Raw genomic sequence first — 23,866 nt, forward strand, 5'->3', positions numbered from 1 at the left:
GCTTTTTCTAATTTGGTGTAGTTTGAAATTACAGTTAATAACTAGTTTTTCATTCAAATTAAAAAATCTAAATCAAAATGCTCAATTTGTACAAATATGTACATTGTAATGTAATGAGTGGATGGTTGGCATAGAGTGTGAGAAAGATTAAGTGTGTGAGAAAAGATGAAGAGACAGAGTGCGAAAAGGTTTATGGAAAGATTTGAGAAAAGATAAGAGAAAAATTGGGAAAAAGAGTGCGAGAAAAAAAAAGAAAAACATTAAGAGTGTGCGAAAAGATTGAGAAATGCTTAAGAGAAAAAGTGTGAGAAAAGATTAAGAGAAAGAGTGTGCGAAAAGATTAAGAGAAAGAGTGTGCGAAAAGATTAAGAGAAAGAGTGTGCGAAAAGATTAAGAAAAGATTAAGAGGGAAGAGCGTAAGAATAGATTGAGCGAAAGAATGTGAGGAAAGATTAAGAAAACCGATAAAAGCACATAACGTTAATTTTGCTGCAACAAAACATTTACAGTTATAGTGTCTGATTTGAAGCAACGGCTGACAGTTACACAAGACTTGTTGTCAAGAACAGACTATAACTATTTTAATTCAACCTATATCAATTAAAAACTAACTCATTGATTTGTAGACGAACGAGGTGTTAGACTTTTTGACGCTACGGATGGCCAAAATAAACTATCAAGATCAAAATGCTCATTTGCATAAATGTAATGTAATGAGTTGATGGTTGGCCTTAATAAAAGTATAAAACAATACAGAATATCTAAATGTAGACCAAACTGTCGTAAACGTGTCAGAACTGTCCATCATTTTGATTGATGTGTTTTGTTTGGCTCGAGGTAATGGCAACCAAAATGTTTTATGCCCATGTATGGCTCTCCTAATTTTTCAATGAATGGGATGTCTGCATAGTTTGAATTCAAGGAGAGGCTGACATAATGCACATAGATTAATGTGATTTTAATTGGAGGTGGAGCTTAATTTTGGAACACAATTAATCTGATTGAAATGCACATGCATGTAGATAAAAAGTAGGTCATGTGTTCACATTTAGGCATGAATCAATGCACAAGTGTTACATGCTTAAAGCTCTAAGGTTCAATGTCCAAACTTTATTGAATTTGAGCTGTTTAAAAAGTACTGTGACGGTTTCTTGAAATTTTGCTTGGTCGTGGCTAACTGACATTTGTCAAGGTGTAGATCAGAGTTCCGGATTATGAAAAAAATAAATGAACTTCACCCAATGACACACTTTTAAAAACTTAAAAAAGCTGCATTGTGAAATGTCAAACGAATTTCAATTCTTTTGTTATTACTGGCATTTATAGTCATTTAACATTCGTAGTAATTTCAAGATCAAACGCGAAGGTTCTATGTATTTATATTGGACAACAGACTGCAGACGAACAGGAAGTGACGTGGGTTTAAAATGTTGTGCGTATTTTAAAGGACAAATCCTGCAAAGATTGAGATTGAGTTGGGCAGGGAGTGTTGAAGGAATGACAGTGAAATACTTTTTAAAATGCCCAATCATAATAAATCCTGTTGTTTCGTTTCGTGGTTTTTCTGTGGGCGTCGCCACTGGTCATCTATAATCTGATGAAATTGGCATGCAGCTCACGTTCTAGATCAGTTAATATTCAACCAATCAAATGCTCTGATCAATAAGATTTCCTTACTTATGTGAACAAATTAGAGATATCCATTATCATTTTTACTTTGTCTGATTTTGCTTATAAACTGAACAATTAATATCATTGATTTCTTGAAGGATCGAAAGTATTACTTCAAGGGCTAGATGCCTAACCAACTCGTGCACGTTTGGGAATCAAGACGACCATAACCGAATTAAAAGCCTCCCCACGAAAAAAAAAAAGCAAGGCAACAATACAAATGTCTTCTGTACTTTTAACAATATATATTGTTTTCTTGGCCTTGACCAAAGTATTGACTTACTTTTTGTTTTTACCCACATTGAGATATTTTTAGTGACAGTTACATACTAACATGTATTCATTGTTCAACATACTTCTATTGTTTAAAATTGACATATGACATTTTGAGCAAGGGTTGTAGCGCAGTTGGTTAGAGTGTTAGAATATTTTCATGACGTCATTTGCTTTATTGCGTCGAATACATGGTGTTCGTGGGTTTCAATCTTGGTATGTGTATGAAAATACGGTAAGTCATATTCCCCAAGAATTTTAACTTCGAAATCAGTCATAGCAATATATGAACGGTGGTTTTAAAGGAATACTACCCCTTAGAATAAACATATTTTTTTATATAAATCTCAAAAGCTGACCAATAAGAGTATACATGTATATTCATTAGTGGACTAACCTTGTGTCATGACTACGTTCGAATCCCTTTAAAATCCGATAAATCTCTCATGCATATGCAATTTTATTGGTCAAGTTTTGGAATATGAATATTCTGTTCAATCTTAGAGTAGTTCCTGTAAGGAAATGGATTAAAAGGCACGACCAACCAGACACTTTTTAATTTTTCATCCCTATGTATAAGTTCATTCATAAATGCACGTCAGTGTCTGATTAAGCTGGGTAAATTGACAGGTATTAATTGATTAGCCTCGTGGGCATACGATAAAACGGTATACAGTCTGTTATCACCCATCTTCATTCAGCAAGGGTTTAAGAAATTGATTTAGCAGTGCATCTTCTTATACCTTGACTGCAATAGCCGCGATTTGTTTGGGTTGTATGTGAGTCAATACAGCCAATCAGAGTCCTCAACAGAAAATCTGTAGACAATAAGCCATAAGTTTACTTCTGTTCTGATTGGATGTATTCGCTGGCATACAATCCAATCAAATCGCTGCACTCGTAATAGCTTGGCATCGCATGCTTTTCGAAAAGGGCGCACTTGGCTGATCCCATTTAAAGGTTATTGTTTTCTTAGACTACGACAGATTTAGGACGGAGTGACTGAGACTATTTTTGTACAATAATTATTTAATTGATTAAACATCTTTGTTTTTGTAGAAATACTCAAGAATCCAATACTCGACATAATTTCTCATTAAAGGGGTCTATTCCTTTAATTTGATTTAAAATCATTCCCATAATCTTATAAGCTCAGACAGATGCTGAAAAGTAGGACGTAAAACTCCATTTCATTTCAGTCCTACCTAATCTGAAATACCCTTTAAGTTCGTTAAATTCAATTCTGCAGTGCTGGACCAATAAAAATGTAGCATTTCAAACCTCTTCTAAAAACGAAGCATTTGATTGGTTGAATTCATAAACATGCTTTATAGGAAAAAGTCTTAAGATCATAGTAGGTGTGAAACATCCCCAACAAAAAATTAGCATAGCGTTAAAAAAACAGAAATTTGAAGATATCATCCCTTGAATACACATGGAACCACTAGAATTATTTTGCCTGGAGGTCTGTCGATACTGGAATTGATGGTACAATGGTAATATATGTTATTATATTGACAGAATTGCGCCTAATTATGTTGACTCACATTTCCTGTCTTGTGTACTTTAGATTAAATATCAAAAACAAATATATTCGTTTCACTTCCTCTTTCTTGAAATTTTAGACAACCAAACCTTGCAACTTTCTTTATAGAAGCAAAGCATTTGTGAAAATTGTAGAGATAACTTCTAAACAGTTTATGTGCACCAGGCACACTGATAACACCGATTTGCATCATTCCAAGTAAAAAAAATATATTACTAGAAGCTTTTGAGAAAGTGACGTCATACTGTGAAGTATTTCTGTAATTACAAGAACCACAGACATCTGATAGCAAATTGGAATGATGCAAAAAGTAGCTTTGATGACCCCGATACACATAGGGTAGCTGGCTATTTAGTGCAATCGATCAAGGATTCTGAAAAGGGCAATCGTATATACTGGATAACCGTGTCTGGAAATCTGAAACTTTCGAAAAAATGCGTCATATTATGCCTGGTTGTCAGAGCCTATAACGAATCTAGCGTCTTATTATCAAAATCTATATCCAGCTATACACCAGTTCGTTTCCCTTCCAGCAGGATAGTATATCATTGTAAATATCTATATGATAGGTATCGAATAAGTCTGGTGACCTCGGTATTTTGAGGATAAAGCTATTAATCACGGAATGTATTTCAAATAAAGTTTGATTTATCTGCCGCCTTCATAAACAATCGATTTCAAAATGAACTTTTTCCTCTGAAATATTTATTGGAAAATGAACCATGCATAAAAAAAAAGTTTGCTTTCGCTTTTTGGAAACGTCGTTAAATAGAATTGCATTGCTAAGCCATTCAGGTGCCAACGTTCTTCGCATGTATTCGACGATGTCACCTTTTTAAGAAATAGCTGGAGGGTATCGGAAGCAAAGCAATTCAATGCCATTCTGCGATTGGGATTGTCAACTTGTTACAATTTTCAAACGAGTCCAAAGTTCGCCCGATATTCAACCACATGTGGGAAATGTTCCGTGTCGTTCCGAAAATACAACACAAGGCCTAGGTGTGCTACAAGCAGGCACTTAATAGTTCTACATAGACGTATGTCGATGTCTTGGCAAAGTGTACAACGGCGTTTGCGCCATTATAAGCCCTTTGGTGTTAAAAACGGAAGACCTTCAACTCTATTACATACTATTCTTACTAAGGTGCAAATTCCATTTAATAATAAAATTATCTAAGTTTTAACACATTATTGTCACTTATGCAACGTGATAGTAGAAGTGTCTAAAACAAGTCATTTGTAGTGTACTTTTCATTTAAATAGCTCTTTATTTCAAACTGTTCAAGGTTACAAGTAGGACTGTAAGGGCATGTTCAAGACAATTATTTAAAATGAATTCGGGTGGTTGGAAGAGGTGGAAGTTGGAAGTGATGACCGTCTTTGGTACTGAAATCCACGAAGTTCCAATTTGAATCATTTCGTAATGATTTTCAACGGCATGGTTCTGTAAATAATGGAAGGGACACCCGACAGAAGCCACAAAAATCCGCTTTTCCGCTTATTTTCGGAAATGTGACCATTATGAATAATATTTAACGTTTTAACCCGAATCTAAATCTTTACCAAGTCTCACTTGACTCGAATTAAAATCTTTACCAAGTCTCACTTGACCCGAATTAAAATCTTTACCAAGTCTCACTTGACCCGAATTAAAAACTTTACCAAGTCTCACTTGACCTGAATTAAAATCTTTACCAAGTCTCACTTGACCTGAATTAAAATCTTTACCAAGTCTCACTTGACCTGAATTAAAATCTTTACCAAGTCTCACTTGACCCGAATTAAAAACTTTACCAAGTCTCACTTGACCCGAATTAAAATCTTTACCAAGTCTCACTTGACCCGAATTAAAATCTTTACCAAGTCTCACTTGACCTGAATTAAAATCTTTACCAAGTCTCACTTGACCCGAATTAAAATCTTTACCAAGTCTCACTTGACCTGAATTAAAATCTTTACCAAGTCTCACTTGACCTGAATTAAAATCTTTACCAAGTCTCACTTGACCTGAATTAAAATCTTTACTAAGTCTCACTTGACCTGAATTAAAATCTTTACCAAGTCTCACTTGACCTGAATTAAAATCTTTACCAAGTCTCACCTGACCTGAATTAAAATCTTTACCAAGTCTTACTTAACCCGAATTAAAAACTTTACCAAGTCTTACTTGACCTGAATTAGTCTCACTTGACCCAAATTAAAAACTTTACCAAGTCACACGGAAGAAATCAGAATATTGCGACAGTAAATCATAATTATAGACAAGGATATTGTCTTTTAAACCGCTTCATCAATTTAACAATAAAAAAACTATGTATCACAATAAACCATACGGGTGTGGTAATAATCAAAAATTAAAGGTATTGCTTTCTCTAAATTACTAAGACGGATATAAGTTCACCAACCTGGAGGTTGAAGTTCAGCACTGTTGAGATACTACCTTCAGAATTTTCAACCCGGTTTACTCTGTCAGTATACAGGTCGCAAGGACCGAGCTGGAAAGATCGTCTAATATAAAAATGGCATTATCACCAACGTTATAAAAAATCTCATATCTATAATTTTAGTAGTGTATAAACTAAGTACTAACGATCTGAACCGCAAAAATAAACCCGAAATCCTTAACAACATAACTTTTCACTTGAGGAAGTATATCAATCATAAGTGAGTAAGTATTTCATAATGAAAAGTGATATCAGGTGTCTAGAAGAGGGCGATAGTCTAGACATTTATAAAACATTGTAAGGTATAAAAATGCAATTTGAAACACAACACAGTGAAAATAACAAGTAAAAAAACTCCAATTCATCACAGTGATAGAAATACGTAAACTTGGATTCTTTCATATTATATTGTCGAATCATTCAAATCTATTATTTATGTTCGAATTATAGCTAAAAACGTACATTCGAAGGCGTATCCAATTAAGATCATCGGGCTATTTAAGTCAACAATATAACAAAGCAATTTCCTTCTAAAATACAATAAATCATAACAGTACAACCTAATAGATATAAGATTTAATAAGATTTAATAGAGGTTGTCAGCAAGGTTGAGATATTACTTCCCTTCTTTTCATTATCTTAATCAATATTATGAGACTTCGTGATAATGAGTTCATTGGCACAGTAAACTTGAACTTGAACACACAGTTTCTAAGTTTGTGAAGTCAATCCCAATCTAAACATAATTGACAGAAAAAATGAAAGTGAAGGTTAAGAGAATGAGAAAAAAATAGAGAAAGAGTGTGAGAAAAGATTAAGAAAACGAGCCAGAGACAAGATTAAGAGAAAGAGTGTAGGAAAAGATTAGGAAAAAGAGTGTAGGAAAAGATTGAGAAAATGAGTGAGAAGAAAGATTAAGAGTCATAAACAAGATTAAGAGAAAGAGTCAGAGACAAGATTAACAGCGTGAGAAATGATTAAGAGTGATAGTATGGGAAAAAAACAGCAGAGAAAGAGGGTGAAAAAAGAGTCAGAGAGAAAGAGCGCAGCGAAAGGGCGTGAGAAAAGAGTCAGACAAAGAACGTAAGAAAGATGGGTAGAAAAGAGTAAGAGAAAAGAGCATAGAGAAAGAGCGTGGGGAAAGAGTAAGAGAAAGAGGAGAAAAGAGTGAGAGAAAGGTGGGGGAGATTAAGAGAATGAGCGAGAGAAAAAAGTGATAGAAAGAGTCACAGTGGTCAACGAAATAACCGGAAATTGTATATTTCGTGCACTTTTATTATAATCGTAGTGTTAACGTTTACAATTTTTCAATATTATGCTATACAGGCTGAAAATTAATACTACTTCGATTCTGTTGACTTGTAGTGACTACCGCTTGAAATATCTTGACATTTTAGACAATATATCAAAACATGGAAATCATTAGCATAAAATAGCCCGTGGTCAATTGAAAATGACCAATATATAAATAACTTACTGGCCTGTGGTCAAGTAAAAGTGACCAACATAATGTAAATAAATGACCTTTCTCGTATTTATAGAAACGGCTTTGTTGACGTTTTACGACTGAATTCGTTATACTATTTTAGTTGAAATGGTAAACAGATCACTTATTTTTCGTTTCCAGTGTAAACAAGTCTATCATCTAAGTTCCGGGTCATTATTCAGATCTGCGTCCGTGATTTATGTTAACTTTATAATGGAGCTTTATGGACTCGATAAGGATGTTTATTTTTTTTTGGGGTGTTTTTAAAGAGTGTGCACCAACTTCATAAAAAAAGAATTTGGATTAAATACTTTTCTCCCAGTGTTCAATAGAGCATGGTGATTTTTCAAGTGTTCGGACAGATCACCGGATGTTGCCCACTGACAATTGCTCACCAAAGACGTGAACAATTTCGCCTCACCTTCTGCCGCATCCCCACCCCCTTAGCTATGGTCTAAATTACAAAAAGAATTTAGTCGTTCAGATGAGGCAAAAACCCTTGGTCCCGTGTTCTAGACTAAGTTTATCGTGGTAGATATGCAAATTTTGCCATGTCCCTCCAAATGTTCAATCTTGAGGACATGTGCAGAAAAGTAGGCCTTAAAAACACCATGTTATTTATTTCTTTGTCTCTATTCATTATTTCACCAACATCTGTCGAGTCAAACCAGTATTTGGCGCATTTACTCAAACATTAAAAGGGCATTCCGCTTTTTGTGGGTCGAATTTTTTGTAGGACAAATTTGTTAAAACTAAACACAAATATCAAGGTGTCCATTGACGTATCTGAAAGTTTTAGCCAAAGCATCCAGCCATTTATTTTTTTAAACGTAAACTATTTCAAAAGTTTACGTAAACGTTCGTTATGCTTTATGGAAGCTGTTAGAGACTAATGTGCGGATTTAGTAAATTGAATAAATAGCATAATTATTTAAAAAATATTTATGAAGTTTTTGTTAATTGAAATTTCGCAAAATGTCCTTTATAGACTATGGTATAATACAGCTATCATAAATTTGAACAATTTTTTTTCAATCTACGAAAAAAACAGAATGTTCCTTTAACTAAAATGACAGAATTCCATGTTGGTTTTTTATGTTTTTAGTTTGTAAACAGATATGAAATTTAAACATCTATAAATTATTTTTTAGTGCAAAAAAGTCACAATTTAATCCCCGTTTAAAATGTATATGATTATGCAACTTTCAAATCACTCAAAATAAAAGTACATTAAAGGGATGTATTTGTCTCTATCTTTGCCCTCCCCCCATTTCTCACTGCCTTCTTCCTATCTCTCTTTGCCTTCTTTCTTCTTTCTGTTTCTCTTTGCTTTCTCTCTTCTACCTCTTCCTTTCTGTCTTCTATTTCTCTTTGATTTATCCTTGCCTTCTACCTATTTCTCTTTGCCTTCTTAGTTCTTTCTACTGCCTTCCCTCTAAATCGCCCTGCCTTCTTTCTATCTATATCTTCCTTTTTATTTCTCTCTGTCTTCCTTTCTAATTTCTCTGACTTCTATTATTTATTTCTGCCTTCTTCATATTCTCTTTGCCTTCTCTCTTATTTGTGTCTTTGCCTTCTTCATATTCTCTCTGCCTTCACCTATTTCTCTTTGCACTTTTGCCCTGCCTCACATAATTTTTTATCTACCTTGTATTTCTCTCTGTCTTCTATTTCTCTGTCTTCTTTTTGTTTAATTAACAAGTTTCTCCTTCGACAAATGTCGCTTGGGGTGGTACATGGACACTACTTTTCAGTTATATATCTCTATCTAAAATAGTGCACATCTTGACGACACGCCGTCGAGAAAACCACCTTAAAGTAGTGATAATCTGGTCGACTTCCGTCTGAGTTTAAGCCTCAATTTTTCAACTCGATTAGTTAATGTTTTCAAAAGATTATCCGAATCCGACCCGACAAGATATAATCTTACTTGAAATTGTAGGACAAATAAATCGTAATCCTTACGTAGTTTTTTTTGCACAAATTATTTGGTAGTCCGAAACATACATACAAACGGCGTGAATTATAATGTACATGTAATGGTAATTTAGAAAAGCTCTTAACCATCCCTTAAAGAACAGACGCAGTGTGAACACTGTGGGAAAGAGTTTGGGACTACCTCATGAGTTCGATTAGGTCATTGATTGAGATTTGTACTTAAGTTTTATAATCCGGTTCGCTATTGGCAATGCTGTAGGAAAAGAAATTTTAATACGACGTTTCTACAATACTTCACTGCACATTTTTAAACGAAACAAATGACGTTTAATCGCCATTGCATTTCTCAATGATCAAAAGGGCAAACTTCATATTTTCAAGAAAAAAGGGCTATTCTATATAGCAGGCCCTTCGAAATGAATTGTTTTTGAGAACAGAATAGTCAAAAAGAACATAATGAAAAACTTAAATGGCACAATTTAACAGCTTTCTCCCAATGTATCTATAAATGAAATCCCAGTTGGGAAGTGGAATCAGGTGTCCTATGTCCTACGTCACAACAAAATGTCGATGACGAGGAATGATCAAATCAAATGCGACGAATTCAATTATTCTGCTCTTAATTGTGCTACTTGAAACACCCTGCAGTGGGCAATGAGTGAATTTTTAACCGGAGATTTCCCTTTATAACTACCAAACTGTGTCGTGTTGTTTTTTAAAAAGTCGTTGACTTTGAAATGTTTTCCCGTATACTGTCATATATTATTTATAATGTGGCCTTAATTCCCGTTATTGTCACTCTTCTTGTCACCGGAGAGAAGATAAAAAAATGTAAGAATGCTGGCAAACAATGTCACTACCCTGATGTGGCATATTAAAAAATGGCTTGGCCTGGAGTCAAGGATATTTGACCGAGTAAAAAACATAACTGTGCCTGAGTTTTGCGCCCTAATTTTTTTTTTGCTCCAACGATTGGGCTATTGAATTCCAAGCAATGGAAATTTGCGTCATTGCAGTGTGCCATGGGGGAAATTTTGCCAGGACAGCAGCATTAGTCGGCTCTTTTTCGATTTCCCACCGTCCTATTTTCTTCAGACTGTACATGTTAAAGACCCCTCGACTGTTGGGCGTTGCCCATTTTCATTAGTACAAAACAGACGCAGAACAATAGGACGTCTACTAGACATCTCGGCTAGACTCTTATCTATATAGTGTCTATTTCTAGCATGTTTATGAGTTATGCCTATGGCATAGGATGTTTTCCAGACTATTGTATTTCAAATATGCATGAAGATCGATCGGGTTTAACTCGGCCAATTGACTGTCTTTCATATATTATAGTTTTAATGGGTGTATGGGTCCAATAGACTACAAGCTTCTGATGCACCGAGTCAATTTTAGCGGACTAAATTTGATTGGTCGAGGACTAAGTTTTCAACCAATCAGATTCATTTAAAAAAGATATGGCGGATATATGATTCTATAGAGAGTTGAGCTCGAAACATTTACTTACTTCCAGGCGAATGTTAAGATAGATTTGCAGTATGAAAAGTGTTCAGGGTTAAATTGAGACCGTTACAAGATAAAATTGAACAAATAGACAACAAGGGTTCTTCCAGAAGCCATAAGGAGTCGTAAAACAAGATCTAAGACGTCTCTTAATGGGTGCTCAAGAACACAAATGCAATGGTAGCTACGGTAAACCGATAGCTGCATCCCTTAAAGAAGACAAAATGTGGAGTAATACAAAACTTATCTCTACGGGCGTTCAAGGACTTTTGTAATCCAAATGGGGCCAACCTGTTCCGATTGTATAACGTTACGAATAACATACTTGCTACTTATATAACTCTATTAATATTCAAATTTATGCAAATTACTTGGGATTATGCACATAGTTGTTATTTTACCAAAATATCCACAGGGCAAGACGCATATATAATGGAGTAATGAACCTCATAAATGTATAAAAATACAAAGCGATCAAATGATAAAAGAAATGAAATAAGTACAAATGCCTCCTTAAGGTTAAGATCGATAAATTTACTATTTTATTGCTAATTTTGTTTATGACTTTCCTTTTAGATTTTGACTAAGATATACATACTTCAAAATATATCCTGTTATGTATATGTAAATTTGCATACTTTTTATACTGAGAATCTTACGTAGCATTCGCCTGCGATTAAATAATGGCGATTTCGATAACAAGCACGAATAGGCTCATACACTTAAGCCGGGTTAAGTGTATGAGCCTATTCGTGCTTGTGATTGGAAATGACATTAAGATATTTCCGGAACAGGGAAACGGATTATATGCGGTTGACTTTAGGTGGTCAGAAGTTCATATTATCCAGTTTCCTGGGGGGATATTGTGGTCTGTACAGTGACTATATAATGACTTTTAGATCGGCCGAGTAAGGGGCCACAGAACTGACAATGGAAAGAGGGGAGGGTGTTAAAGGCAATTATTTTCCTGTAAAAAAATAAAACGAAAAGTAAGAGTTGTGGGGTGGGGGCTTCAAAGTCGGGAGTCATGGGGTCAATATGCCTTCATCGTCTGTCGTATATCTGTGATTCCTGTAAATATCAGAATGGTATTAATATCCACAGAATTTGCGATTGTAACGTCATAAAACACGATGTATCCGATACATATAAGAGGTGAAAAAAAAACTCTTAACAATCCTTTTAAGACGACAATATTAATGAATATATCAATCTGATTATATATAATATAAAGATATTTCCTGGAGGTTTCCGGAACAAGGAAATATGGAATATTCCTCACAATAAATGACAAAAGAATTCAGACAAATATAGAATAATATACGCACTAAACCGAAATGTTCCAGTCAGTGAGATATCGCTATACAAAAGACGACTAAACAATTGGAACTGAGCGTAAACAACAATAAATGAAGGACAAATCTTCATTTTACAGAAGATTCGAAAGGCGTATATAGGTTGGTCGAAAATGGGCACATTCGTTTCAAAATTGTCAACAAATATTAAGAGTCGTGACAAAAATCATGGGGAACCCATTTTGGGACTGGGGGCATCCGAACTATTTTTTCACAAATCATCGACAAATGGGGCTACATTGTTCAAATCACTTAATATGCTTCAAAGACATTAAAAAAAGACACAGGTGGCCCAATATTTTAAAAATCGTTTAAACTCAGCTATGTTGCGGGTGTTTGACATATCCCAGGATGTCATACTTCAAACAAGCTTTTACTAAACAAAGTATATGATTGGGTAAACCAAAGACCCGAACTCCCAGAACTTAAAGGATGTCAACCGATTCATATGTATTGAATTATTATAGTATAAATTTTAACAATAAACTGTCGAACCTTAGATAAGAAAATAGGTGAACGTCCCTTTAAAACATATTTTTTAAGGAAATATACAAAAAGTTATGATATATTATATGACTATTTCATGAACGTCTCGAGGAAAAACGGTAAAATTATAAACCATAATTATATACCCTCAATCTAATATAGGTTACATTTTTATCGGCACGTTTACAGTGTACGTTATGGATAACCTCTCAAGAGGTCGTGAGTGGAGGCAGATGGAAATGAAATGAATGGAGTTTTACGTCCTACTGTTCTGCACCTTGTGGGTTAATGAAGACGGGCAACGCCATGTAGGGTGCCATGAGGGAAATTTTTGCCAGGACAGCGGCATTAGCCTGCTCTTTTTCAATTTCCAACTGTCGAGGGATCTTTAACGTGCACAGTCTGTAGCATCACTGACAGGGGGAAACCTGGTTGAAAAATCCGAAGGTATTATCTCGACCTATGCGGGGATTGAACCCTGGACCTTCAGGTTAGCGAGCAAGCGTCTAACTCATTGAGCCACCGCGGCTCCGGAGGCAGATGGAGCTCGTTACTCTGGAACACCTACTCTACTAGCAATCGAGACAATGTCCCAAATGGCTACAATGCTTATACCAATCTTAATCAAATAAGATGACTATTTGGTATTTGTCCTGATATTTTTTTGTTTCCGTCCGTTGTAATCTAACAAGTTTTCTACCACAGTCGCGTTTTAATGATCATATTTTTTAACCTATCTATGAATGTTATGTAGACTCGTTTCTTACGAACATGTGACGAATTGTGGGGTAGTGAACCCCAAAGTAGAGCAAATGGTTACTAAATTGTGTTTTTTTTTCATTATTTAGTCTTTCAAAAAACTGGAAGCAGAAAAGTAACACATGCATAAGTAACCTGCGTGCGTATTACGTTTTGTAGCGTTCCCATATTACGTTCGTCATTGTGTAGAATGTAAGAAAGACTATTGTGGCATCACCATGCAAAGTCAAAAAATAAAATCAAAAACAAAACTATCAGATATTATTGTGCGTGCATATAACTTTGTAGCAATTTCAATGTCATTTTTCTCAAATACTTTACGTAAATTGTTTTGTAGCGTTCACTTATTACGTTCGTCATGCATAGTGAAAAATGTAAGAAAAGATTATTGTGGCATCACCATGCAAAGTCCAAAAAAAAAAACAATCAGATATTTTTGTGCGTGCAGATAACTTTGTTGCAATTTCAATGTCATTTTTCTCAAATACTTTACGTAAATTGTTTTGTAGCGTTCCCATATTACGTCCGTCAAACTATGAAAAGAAATGATAGTTCATTCCGTGTAGACTATGTACTTTAACAACTTTTCTATCGATTTTTATTCAAACGATAACAAAAGACTAAAAGAAGTCGGTCAAGGAAATATCGATATATAGAAATAAGTTCAAATCAACAAACGTAAGAAATAATTATTTTTTCTGTTGTTCTTATGAGTTTTTACATACATAATTGATAGGTTCACTGACGTACGTTGGTTCAAAACTGCGGGGAGCTTGTCTCTATTTTATTTGCTTGACGTATTTATGAAATTAAAGAATTTGTTTGGACAATGAAATGAAATAGAGTTTATCGTCCTACTATGCTGAGCTTATTATTAGGGTAGCTTGTAAGGATGGGCAACGCTATACAGTGTGCAATGAGAGAATTTGGACAGGATACAGAATTTGTGTACTCTTTGCCTACAGACGGCGTCTGTCCAGAGCCAACATTTTTTATAATTTTAGCAAGTATCCACGGCTTCCAACAAGATTGTTTATGCCTCGAAACGAACTGTTCTGGCATGGAATTGCCTGAAATAAAATCCAAGTAACAAAAAATAACCGCAAAATTCCGAGATAGCGACGTCTTAAGTGCACGGATTCCCGGGAAATCTTTGAAACTATATATCATGAAATTCTATTGAAATTCCTTTGGATCTAAACATAACCCCAAAATTCCCTAATTCCTGTAATTGTTTCAATCTAATATTCGATTTCGTTGTATTTCCCTTCGCTCATAGTATGTATTGTAAACCAAATTTGCATATGAGCAAAGACAATCTTATTGGCGTAATGATTAACCAGAAACCAATTTCAGGACATTGATTGTTGATAACTTGTTACGCTAATTACTACAATCGGAACCTTAGAGTCACGTTTTGTTCGGATTTACTCGTATCCAACTCGCAAAAAAGCAACAATTTTGGCCCAAATTTTGTCGAGTTGAAAATTGAAACTTTGATGGTAGATTTTTGATACACTCGTTAACTCACATAAAAACTTAAAAGATCTAAATATTGTCTAAATTTCTAAAATCGTCCAAAATGTGCTCTCAAGTCACTATTCTGTGCGAAAGACCAAATTTGTACGGAAGTAGTTGAAATTTACGACCTTGCAGTGTCTTAATCCACTTGGCTTGGGTAATGATAGGAACAATGTAACGATCTAGTATTCATGAATTGAATTCCCATTATTTTGGTAGTTTTTCAGAGCGCAAAATTCCAACCAAGATGTCAAATTTGACCCCAATCCTAGTTTAAAGAAAGCTTGACGTTTGTCAAAGCTAACAGTCGATTCTCACGATTTGATATTGTATGTTGGTGCAGAATTCTGCAGTTTTGAGTGTAGCGAAGGGGATTAGCCAGTGCATGTTGAATTTAGAACAGTTTCGTGAGAGATTCCGGTTATTTTGAGTGCATTTGTACGTCCTACATTTTAGTCAGTTTTTTTGTGCCACTTTTCCGAAGTTTTACTGCCTACTATCTGGCCGTGTTTGGACTACGAAAGACGGACAATGCTATGCTGTATGCATAACATGAGGGAAATGTCTTGGGTTTTTTTGATCAGGTAAATGGGCAGTGGGCAATGAGGGAAATCCTTTACTATCCTGATCAAGTAAATTAAGACAGACAACGCCTTGTTGAGGGAAAAAATGTGTAAAACAGCGACGTGAAGTGATTTAGAACAGTTTGGGGAAACAGCGAATGAAATTCTTACAGTGCAATGGTTAAACCACCCTTGTCGAGCTCAAATGGAGCTTTTATCGTTAAAATGGCCCATTTGTACGCTCTACATGTAATTCTTCGCAAATTGCAAAACACTGCGCAATGAGGGAAATTTTGCTACGCAGGTCAAGCTGAGCAAGAAAACAAACTTCGCCATTAAAATGATACATGTATTATGTTGTACAGTAATGGTCTTATTTGTTAATGTTTATGATATTTTCACCAAAGCCACTTATTTTGTGTTAAAACTGTCCAAACACCACGCTTTTAACATTTATTTTCTTCTATTGTAACGTGTCGCCATTTCCTCATCTTGTACGTTTTAATCCTTGCTAAACAGTTAACATTTGTCTCTTTCTTTTTAATTGGCTATAATTTTGTTCAAGTTACAAAGTGGCTAGTAAAAAAGTTTATGGGACAGAACAGAAGGGAGGGGTGGGGGATTTGGTGAGTCAATACAAAAAAGGAAGAAACAACAATATTTGCCAATTAGGATTAACTTAGGTTCACAAAGGGTCCTGGCATTGATATTTTACGGATGGTCTGTACCCATTTGCAGTAGGGTCGACTTCTTCAAGGTCACCAGTCTTTCACTTGCCGACCGAAATTTGAACCCACAGCTACCATTTGTTCCATGTTACCAATCTGTACTGTAGCATGTCCATTTAGAACGTTTTTGGGTATCTGTTATTGGTTAGATTTGCACAATATATATCACGTGACCAGATCATGTAAATCACATGACCAAACCCTGTCAGATTATTGGTTGATAAGTCATCACGTGACAGAACCATGCCAGATTCGCGCAGATTAAGATCGGCGCGACATCTAGCCCATACCTAATTCAATGGTATGTTAAAGGGCCAAGGTTAGACAACTCGACATCAATCATAAACAATTACAAGTATCATTATAATAGTTGTCATAAATCAACTCTTGATGTTTATTACTTGCCAAATACTTGACACAGTTTTTCTTTATCTTATATAAGTACGAAGAGTCGAGTTGTCCCACTGACTTACAATTGAAGGACGTATGTCCAAAACATCATAACTTTAAAACTAATGACAGCTTCAGATATTTTGTTTCATTTATTTTCTTGGGGCTACTTCACTCATTCCATGAACTGACAACGTCTCGTTCATCACATGCGTCAATTTTTAAGATGAAGCTAAAAACATACTGCGTGTTACGTCAAAGTCTCAAGAAAAAGAGTATTCAAACCAAAGAGAGAAAGTTTACCAACTTAAGATCACGAGGATCCTGTCTGCCAACTCGTTCTTGGCCACACACCTGGGCATTCATTTTCCCTATCTGTATATCAATTGGGTCGACTGGAATAATGAAGAATGTTGAATGATTCAAGGTTTCAATACCAACGCCAACCATTTGTTCGACCTGGCAAAGCAAATGACGCCAGCTAAACACCCCAACACTCTACCCTACTGAACTACATACCGTCATCAAATACAAATGTTCTAATCAGTAAGAATTTAGCTTTAGCCTTACTCAGTGACATTTGTACGACTTAACAAATCAAATGACGCCATCTAGATACTCCAACACTGTGCCCTACTGCACAACAACCCCTCATTAAATACAAATGATCAGTAACAATTCACCTTTAACCTTAAGCTTACAGCTCACTCCAATAAAATCAGCAGCTCAAAAACTCATGGAAAAATCGTCAGTTCGTGTGACGGGGCTTTATAATTAGTACAAATGTACGCAAAATATTTCTTTTGAAACATCCTTCGTAATGTAGCAAAAATCTTATTAAAATCTTACAAATCTGTACAAAAAACGTTAATGATCCTTAACCACTTTCGTTCAACACGAACAAATCTTTCTTTTTATCAACTCAAAACCTACTATTTCTTACAATCAGACAAAAATATCCACAACTGAATCGAATGTCATTTCATATCCCTTTTTCTGTCTTAAAGGGATTGTAAAGAGGTTTTCTAAATTTTTTATGTGTATTGGGGACACTGATGGCATCAATTTGTACCATTCCAATTTTCAATCAGACGTCTGTGGTTCCTGCAATTGCACCAAAACTAAGTGTTTGGTGGCATCACTAATCAGAAAGGCATAATGCATTATGTGATTCAAGCATGTTATTGCAATTAGTGACGTCATCAATCAGTTAGATTTAGTGGCATTGCAGGAACGTGTAATAGGAAATTGGAATGGTGCAAATCGATGCTATTTGTGTAGTATATAAAAATTTAGAAAACGTCTTTATCAACCCATTGAGGAGAAATGGTCGTTTATTACTACTGTTTTAGATTTGTCAGAGTTACTTTTTCAGATCCAAGTCTCACGTTCAGTTTGTCTACAAATAGATAAATACGAAGTATCTATTTTCTTGGATCTCAAAATAATTAGCCAAGATCTATCTTAGACTTCTGGTTTTTACTTGACATTTAGATATTTCTATTATAGCCTAAATTTAGATTCTTAAAACTCATCAAAACGAACTAAGTATCGATTTTTCTTGAAATAACACGACCTACCAAAGTGAATTACATAAAAAAATATCATAAAAATCGAATTAACATTTGAAAAAATTATTCTTTCGAGATCAAAATTTTTTTATTTAGTTGATATGTTTAGTACTTTGCAAAAATGAAATACAATACGATTGAATTTGATGTCCCATCGACACGCAAGCAATCTGATTAACATTTGGAAAGTATCGTCTTGTAAGTGAGCAAGGTTTTTTGCTATACAGCTTTTTTTAATTTGTTGAATTGTTTAAGATGGGTTTCCTTATTTTTTATTGTCAAATCAAGCAAACTATTTGATTATTTGGTTTTATAATGAATTATCATGTATTCTTAATCATATCATTATGTTGTTATTGCATATAATTAAGAGTTTTAACCAATCATAAATATCCATGTATGTACAGTCTGGATAAACAAAAAAATACTTTTTGACCTTTCTTGATCGGTCACTCATTGAAATTCTGCTGGTAATTCTCTTCTAATTTAGCTAATTATGAATTAATTTGGACAGGTGAGACAAACTGGTATTTTCCAAAGTCATTAGAACACCTCTACTTTCTATTCATATAAGTATTAGCATTTTCATTTTCATAAATGAATATTAAGGGAATCCATTTTTAATATTTTGCAATAATGAAATAAAATTAGCTAAAACCACCAAAAGAAATACTATCAAAAATGTTCTTCTTTACGTCTTTAGTTTTGCCAAAAATGGAATGGAGTTTTACGTCCGATTTCTGCACATTAAATTAACATTTGAAAATTATTTTGATTTTGTTACGTTTTTTGACTATATGTGCAGCAAGTTCGAATCCTCTCGATCTGTCAAAACTTCTCCACTACTCAGATCAAACTGTGTGCATATCTTTACACACGCTACATGTAACAAGTTTTACTGGCGAATCTTGACGACATTTGTCAAATTTTTCAGAGGCCTGACGACTCATGGGCCCATAAACAAAATTGGGTGCACACTACAAATATCTGTATCACTATGCTTGCATGCAGTAATCACCGATTTCTCGTGTGTTTTGGTTAAATTTATGTTGTCCTCGAGGCAAAAGTGTATTCCGATTTTTTTTCAAAATTAGTCCGAAACTTACTTACGTCTCTGGCCTCTGATAGAAATCAACGAGGTCGACCAGATGAAAATCTTCCACGAAGTATATAGTCCAAAGCTCTTCAGAAGGTGCAAAGGATCAAAACGATTGAAAATCTATAAAATACAAAATTTCAAATAGTAATTAAAGGGCTTGTAAAGAGTTTTTTCTAGTCTTTGTAAGTAGAAATATGACGTCACTAGTCTTGGGTGGCATTTGATAGTGACGTCATAATCTAGTCATGAATTTTAATTGCCGGATTCTCAAAATTCGATTGGTGCAGTGCAAGTGGAAGCTACAAGTGTCCCCAATACTTATACACAGACTAGACAATCTATAACTCTACTTTCGGACTACACGATTATGTGTTTGTTTACAAAATGGCTTGACATTTTAATTTCCAACTTTGTAATATTTTTATGTTTAAGTTTATGATTTTCAAGATTTATAACGACCTTAAGAGGTTGGCGGTGTAAACAAAAACAGTCTAGCTCTAAACTGTGGTCTAATATTTTTGATTGCCCGGGGTACACCGTAACTATTCATTATATCGGATCATTTGATATATAATACAGTAAGCTTTTGAGAGTGACATCAAGAGCCTATATTAATATATCGTTCTTCGACTCACATAAAACCCTTTAATCTTCGTGTTTTGCTATTTACAAACACTGACATCAAGTGGTTGGAATTTGATTGCAGACGGATCGTATGTCAGGTTTACATTTTAAAAGTGATAGAGTTGGATGAAATTATGTTCTTTCTATGTTGCCATGAAATTTGGATTCCTAATCCACCTCCTCTCGTCAAAAACATTTTTTGCCGGTGTTGCTTTGCGAAAAAAGAAGTCCACCTAACGTATGATGCTTAAAGTTTAAAAATATCATGGTTGGTCTCATTTCGCCGCAAGCTTTGACTTAAATCATATGGTTATGAATTGGTTACTTATACTGACATAATCTAATTTTAGATCTTAGACTACTGATCCCTGTCTATCTTCTCCCAAATCAAATCACCTTCGATCTGCATCATTGCTTCGTCAAGGGGAAACTTTTACTTAAACTTTGAACTTTGAAAGACGAGATAATGATCAAAAACGCACAAATTGTTCACGAAATTGTCTACAAATATCGATGAAAAAAATTACCAATAAACATAAATAACTATGTGAACTTTCTGAAAGATGTTGAGTTGATAATCCCAGTTGTTAAGTGGTATGGTGTGTTTTGGAAGGGTCAGCAAGTTCTGTCTCTCAGAAGCGGTTAGGAAACATGAATCAGTACAATTGAGCATAATTCTGACCCATGTAAAATAAAGAGTTTATTATTATTAAACCAGCCTTACATGACACGGTTTGATTGGTTAAAAAATAACGTCATTAGAACGATACTGTACAAGAAAATTTGATAGATTTCAACGGAGACGAAAATATCAGAGAGAAGTCAAAAACGAAATTTTAATTAAATTTTAATTAGATTGGCTCGAAGTATGTTGTCTATCAATTAAATTTTTCTCTGTCAAAACTCGTCCTAGCGAGTATCCCGCATCGCGTCTTTGATGCAGCGTCAGTCACAAGGTGTTTCAATTAACCTACAGTTTATTAATAGATACAAAAAGGTGTATTTTATGATCATATCTGCATATTAATGTAATTTCTTTTCAAATAAAATTGTACCTTTACAATAGAAAGTCGTTTCAAGGAGGTTTGTACAAAACGTAGGTACACTACCGCTATACTTGAAGATGTATTTGAGTCATGCAAGCAAATACCAGCCCCACATCACAACAGGTGTATCAAAAACTACTTGACTGGTTATTTGAACTGAATCCAAATGTAAATGAAATGAAATGAATGGAGTTTTGCATCCTACTCTTCTGCACCTAATTATGCTAGGTGCAACGGACAACGCCATGCAGTGTACAATGAGGGAAAATTTGCCAGAACAGCGGCATTAGCCTGCTCTTTGTCGAGTAGTCTTTAAGGTGCACAGCCTGTAGCACACGGGGCCTCGGTTATTGTCCCGAACGACTAGACGCTTTTTCCATGTCAGCCCCTTACACTCTAAAAAAAAATGGGGGGGGGGGGGAAATTCAATATTAACCACAAAATATCATTTTCTCTATCTTATAAAATTCACGTGGCACACAATACGAACGCCTGAATCCCTTTTTAAATATAAGAAAGAAACATCTTGTGCAAACAATATAATCATACGAGACGAAATGAACTTCATAATATATTGAAGGTTTAATCAAACATTGAAATGAAACACTTATTCACATTTCCCATCATGAATAACTGTCCCATTTTCATAGTTAAAGGGGGTAGATTTCTGAGTCAGCTTTCCATTATATTACTCTCGGTTCGTCTGTAATCACATAAAGACAGACTATAACCAAGTGACAAACTTAATTTCGTATATATAGGGCTGTGACCAAACAAAACGCATATATTAATGGACACTGGGAAAAAGAATTTCTGTTTTATCAAGCAGTTTTAAATCAGCAATCTACTTGTTAAAACTAAACAGATAAGGCAAAGACGTTTCTAAAGGGAACTTAGTTTTAGTGGAATTGCAGGAACCACAGACGGACGTCTAATTGAAAATTGGAATAGTGAGAAAATAATGATGACATCAGTGTCCCAGATTCACATAGAAAATTTAGAAAACCTTTTTTTCAGTCTCTTTAAGTTGTATTTACTGTGATAGTAGAGAAATTTGAAGTATGTAATGCTATGTCTTTAAGGGTTATCATAACCTTTCATAACTCAACATCTTCTTAAGTTCCTACCCATTGTCAATATAGACATATCTCATTATATTGATGAACATTTCACTATTTGTTTTTCAGATAACTAGGTCTGGAATGGGATTTGAGTTGGGGAAGTGGAGGGAAGTGGAGGGGGGAGGGGTGTACCGACCCGACAAAACTGGTAATGGCCAATATTGAGATTTTAAATTCCATGTCCATTCAAAGAGATACAAGGCCTTTATGACGACTCGTGTCTTCTTGAAATTCCTACTTAAAGGCATTTTTGAAGGAATTGTGCGATTTTTGTACATTTCTAGTACTTCTGAAAACTATTTACATATATTCAAGACCAAAATCAACCTCCCGAAATTGACACACCTGTCCCTTTAAAGTAGTAGTTTATAGACACATCCATTTTTTTTTTTTAGTTGGACTTGACTTTTTCATATTGACCTTCGGACAGTCATGTCCATCAGTGAAATAAAAAGTGGCAAAAAACTGGTCAATAGCTGAGATAATTAAGCCATCATTATAATAAAGTACTCACAATGATCCGCTCATTACCGTTTTTAACCCAAAAAACTAAGTTTTTATGTTAACATGGCCATCTATCATATACCAATCACTTTATAACTTATGTAGGCGGTCATTTTTATATAGACATCATTCAGGACACGTCGTTTTTTTTTTTATTAATTAGGACATTCATAGAAATTGATGATAAATCCTGCAGACGGCTATTCAATGAGACGACATTCGGGACACTTCGTCTGTTTTAACAATTAAGACATTCATAGAAATTGATGGGAATTAAATGTCGTCTGTATTTGTCTTGTCGGCTTTGTTTCATATTGAATCTTGCAGACGACCAATGCGGTTTATGACGTCAATTTTGCACAAGCCGCTAATAATATCTAAGAGATAATGACGTAATCAAACGCTTGTTTTTTTGTGGTATTGCAGTAACCACAGACGTCTGATTGAAAATTGGAATGATGCAAATCGATGCTACCAGTGTCCCCATATACACATACAAAAGTTTAGAAAACATCTTTACAATCCCTTTAACACCATTTATCATCAGCAAACACAAAAAGTACAAAAAAGTCAGAAAATTTTATCGACGTATATACATTAATGTATGGTCATCCATCAAAATATCTGAATGTCTGTAGATTGGTCTGCTTTTTAAACGGATGTCGACAATAAAACTTGGTAGAGTATGAAGTAATCGGCTGGGATATGATATGATGGAGTAGATGTACTTGAAATCTCAATCACTTGACAATTGGTAACCCATATCAATATAGGTAATTTATTCACACCTTTCAAGTGTAATGGACTACTTTTATTAACTGGTCAAGAGCGACACAGGTGATCGAACGCAACTGAATTTTAACCACAAGTGTGAAAATCTGAGTTTCTACCAGGTCAAGGCCAAAGACATTCGCGGTTTAACATCTCAATTTTTGAATATTTAGTCAAAATGAGGCAATTATCGACAAATTTTGATATGAGCATTTTGCTTCTATCTTGTCAAGGGTGATTACCGAATTAAGACCGCAGCTGTAAAAAACTGAATTACTACCAGGCCTATAAGGCCAAAGATATCTGCGGTTTAACATCTCAATTTTTGAATATTTAGTCAAAATGAGGAAATTATCGGTAAAATTTCGACATGAGCATTTTGCTTCTATCTTGTCAAAGACGACACAGGTGATTAAACACCGAATTTAGATCTATAATTTTTCGCATGACCCAAAACATTT

General features: G+C 34.8%; 1 protein-coding gene across 1 annotated transcript; it reads right to left on the minus strand.

Annotated features, from left to right (window-relative positions):
* Positions 1 to 5,030: 5,030 nt before the first annotated feature.
* Positions 5,031 to 17,249, minus strand: LOTGIDRAFT_170273 (hypothetical protein; the record flags this gene model as incomplete). Its single annotated transcript, XM_009068908.1, has 3 exons — positions 5,031 to 5,591; positions 17,024 to 17,064; positions 17,189 to 17,249. 3 exons carry the CDS (start codon positions 17,247 to 17,249, stop codon positions 5,031 to 5,033), a joined length of 663 nt encoding a protein of 220 aa, XP_009067156.1.
* Positions 17,250 to 23,866: the final 6,617 nt, after the last annotated feature.

Source organism: Lottia gigantea (genome assembly GCF_000327385.1).
Source record: "Lottia gigantea unplaced genomic scaffold LOTGIsca_96, whole genome shotgun sequence".
Lineage (NCBI taxonomy): Eukaryota > Metazoa > Mollusca > Gastropoda > Lottiidae > Lottia > Lottia gigantea.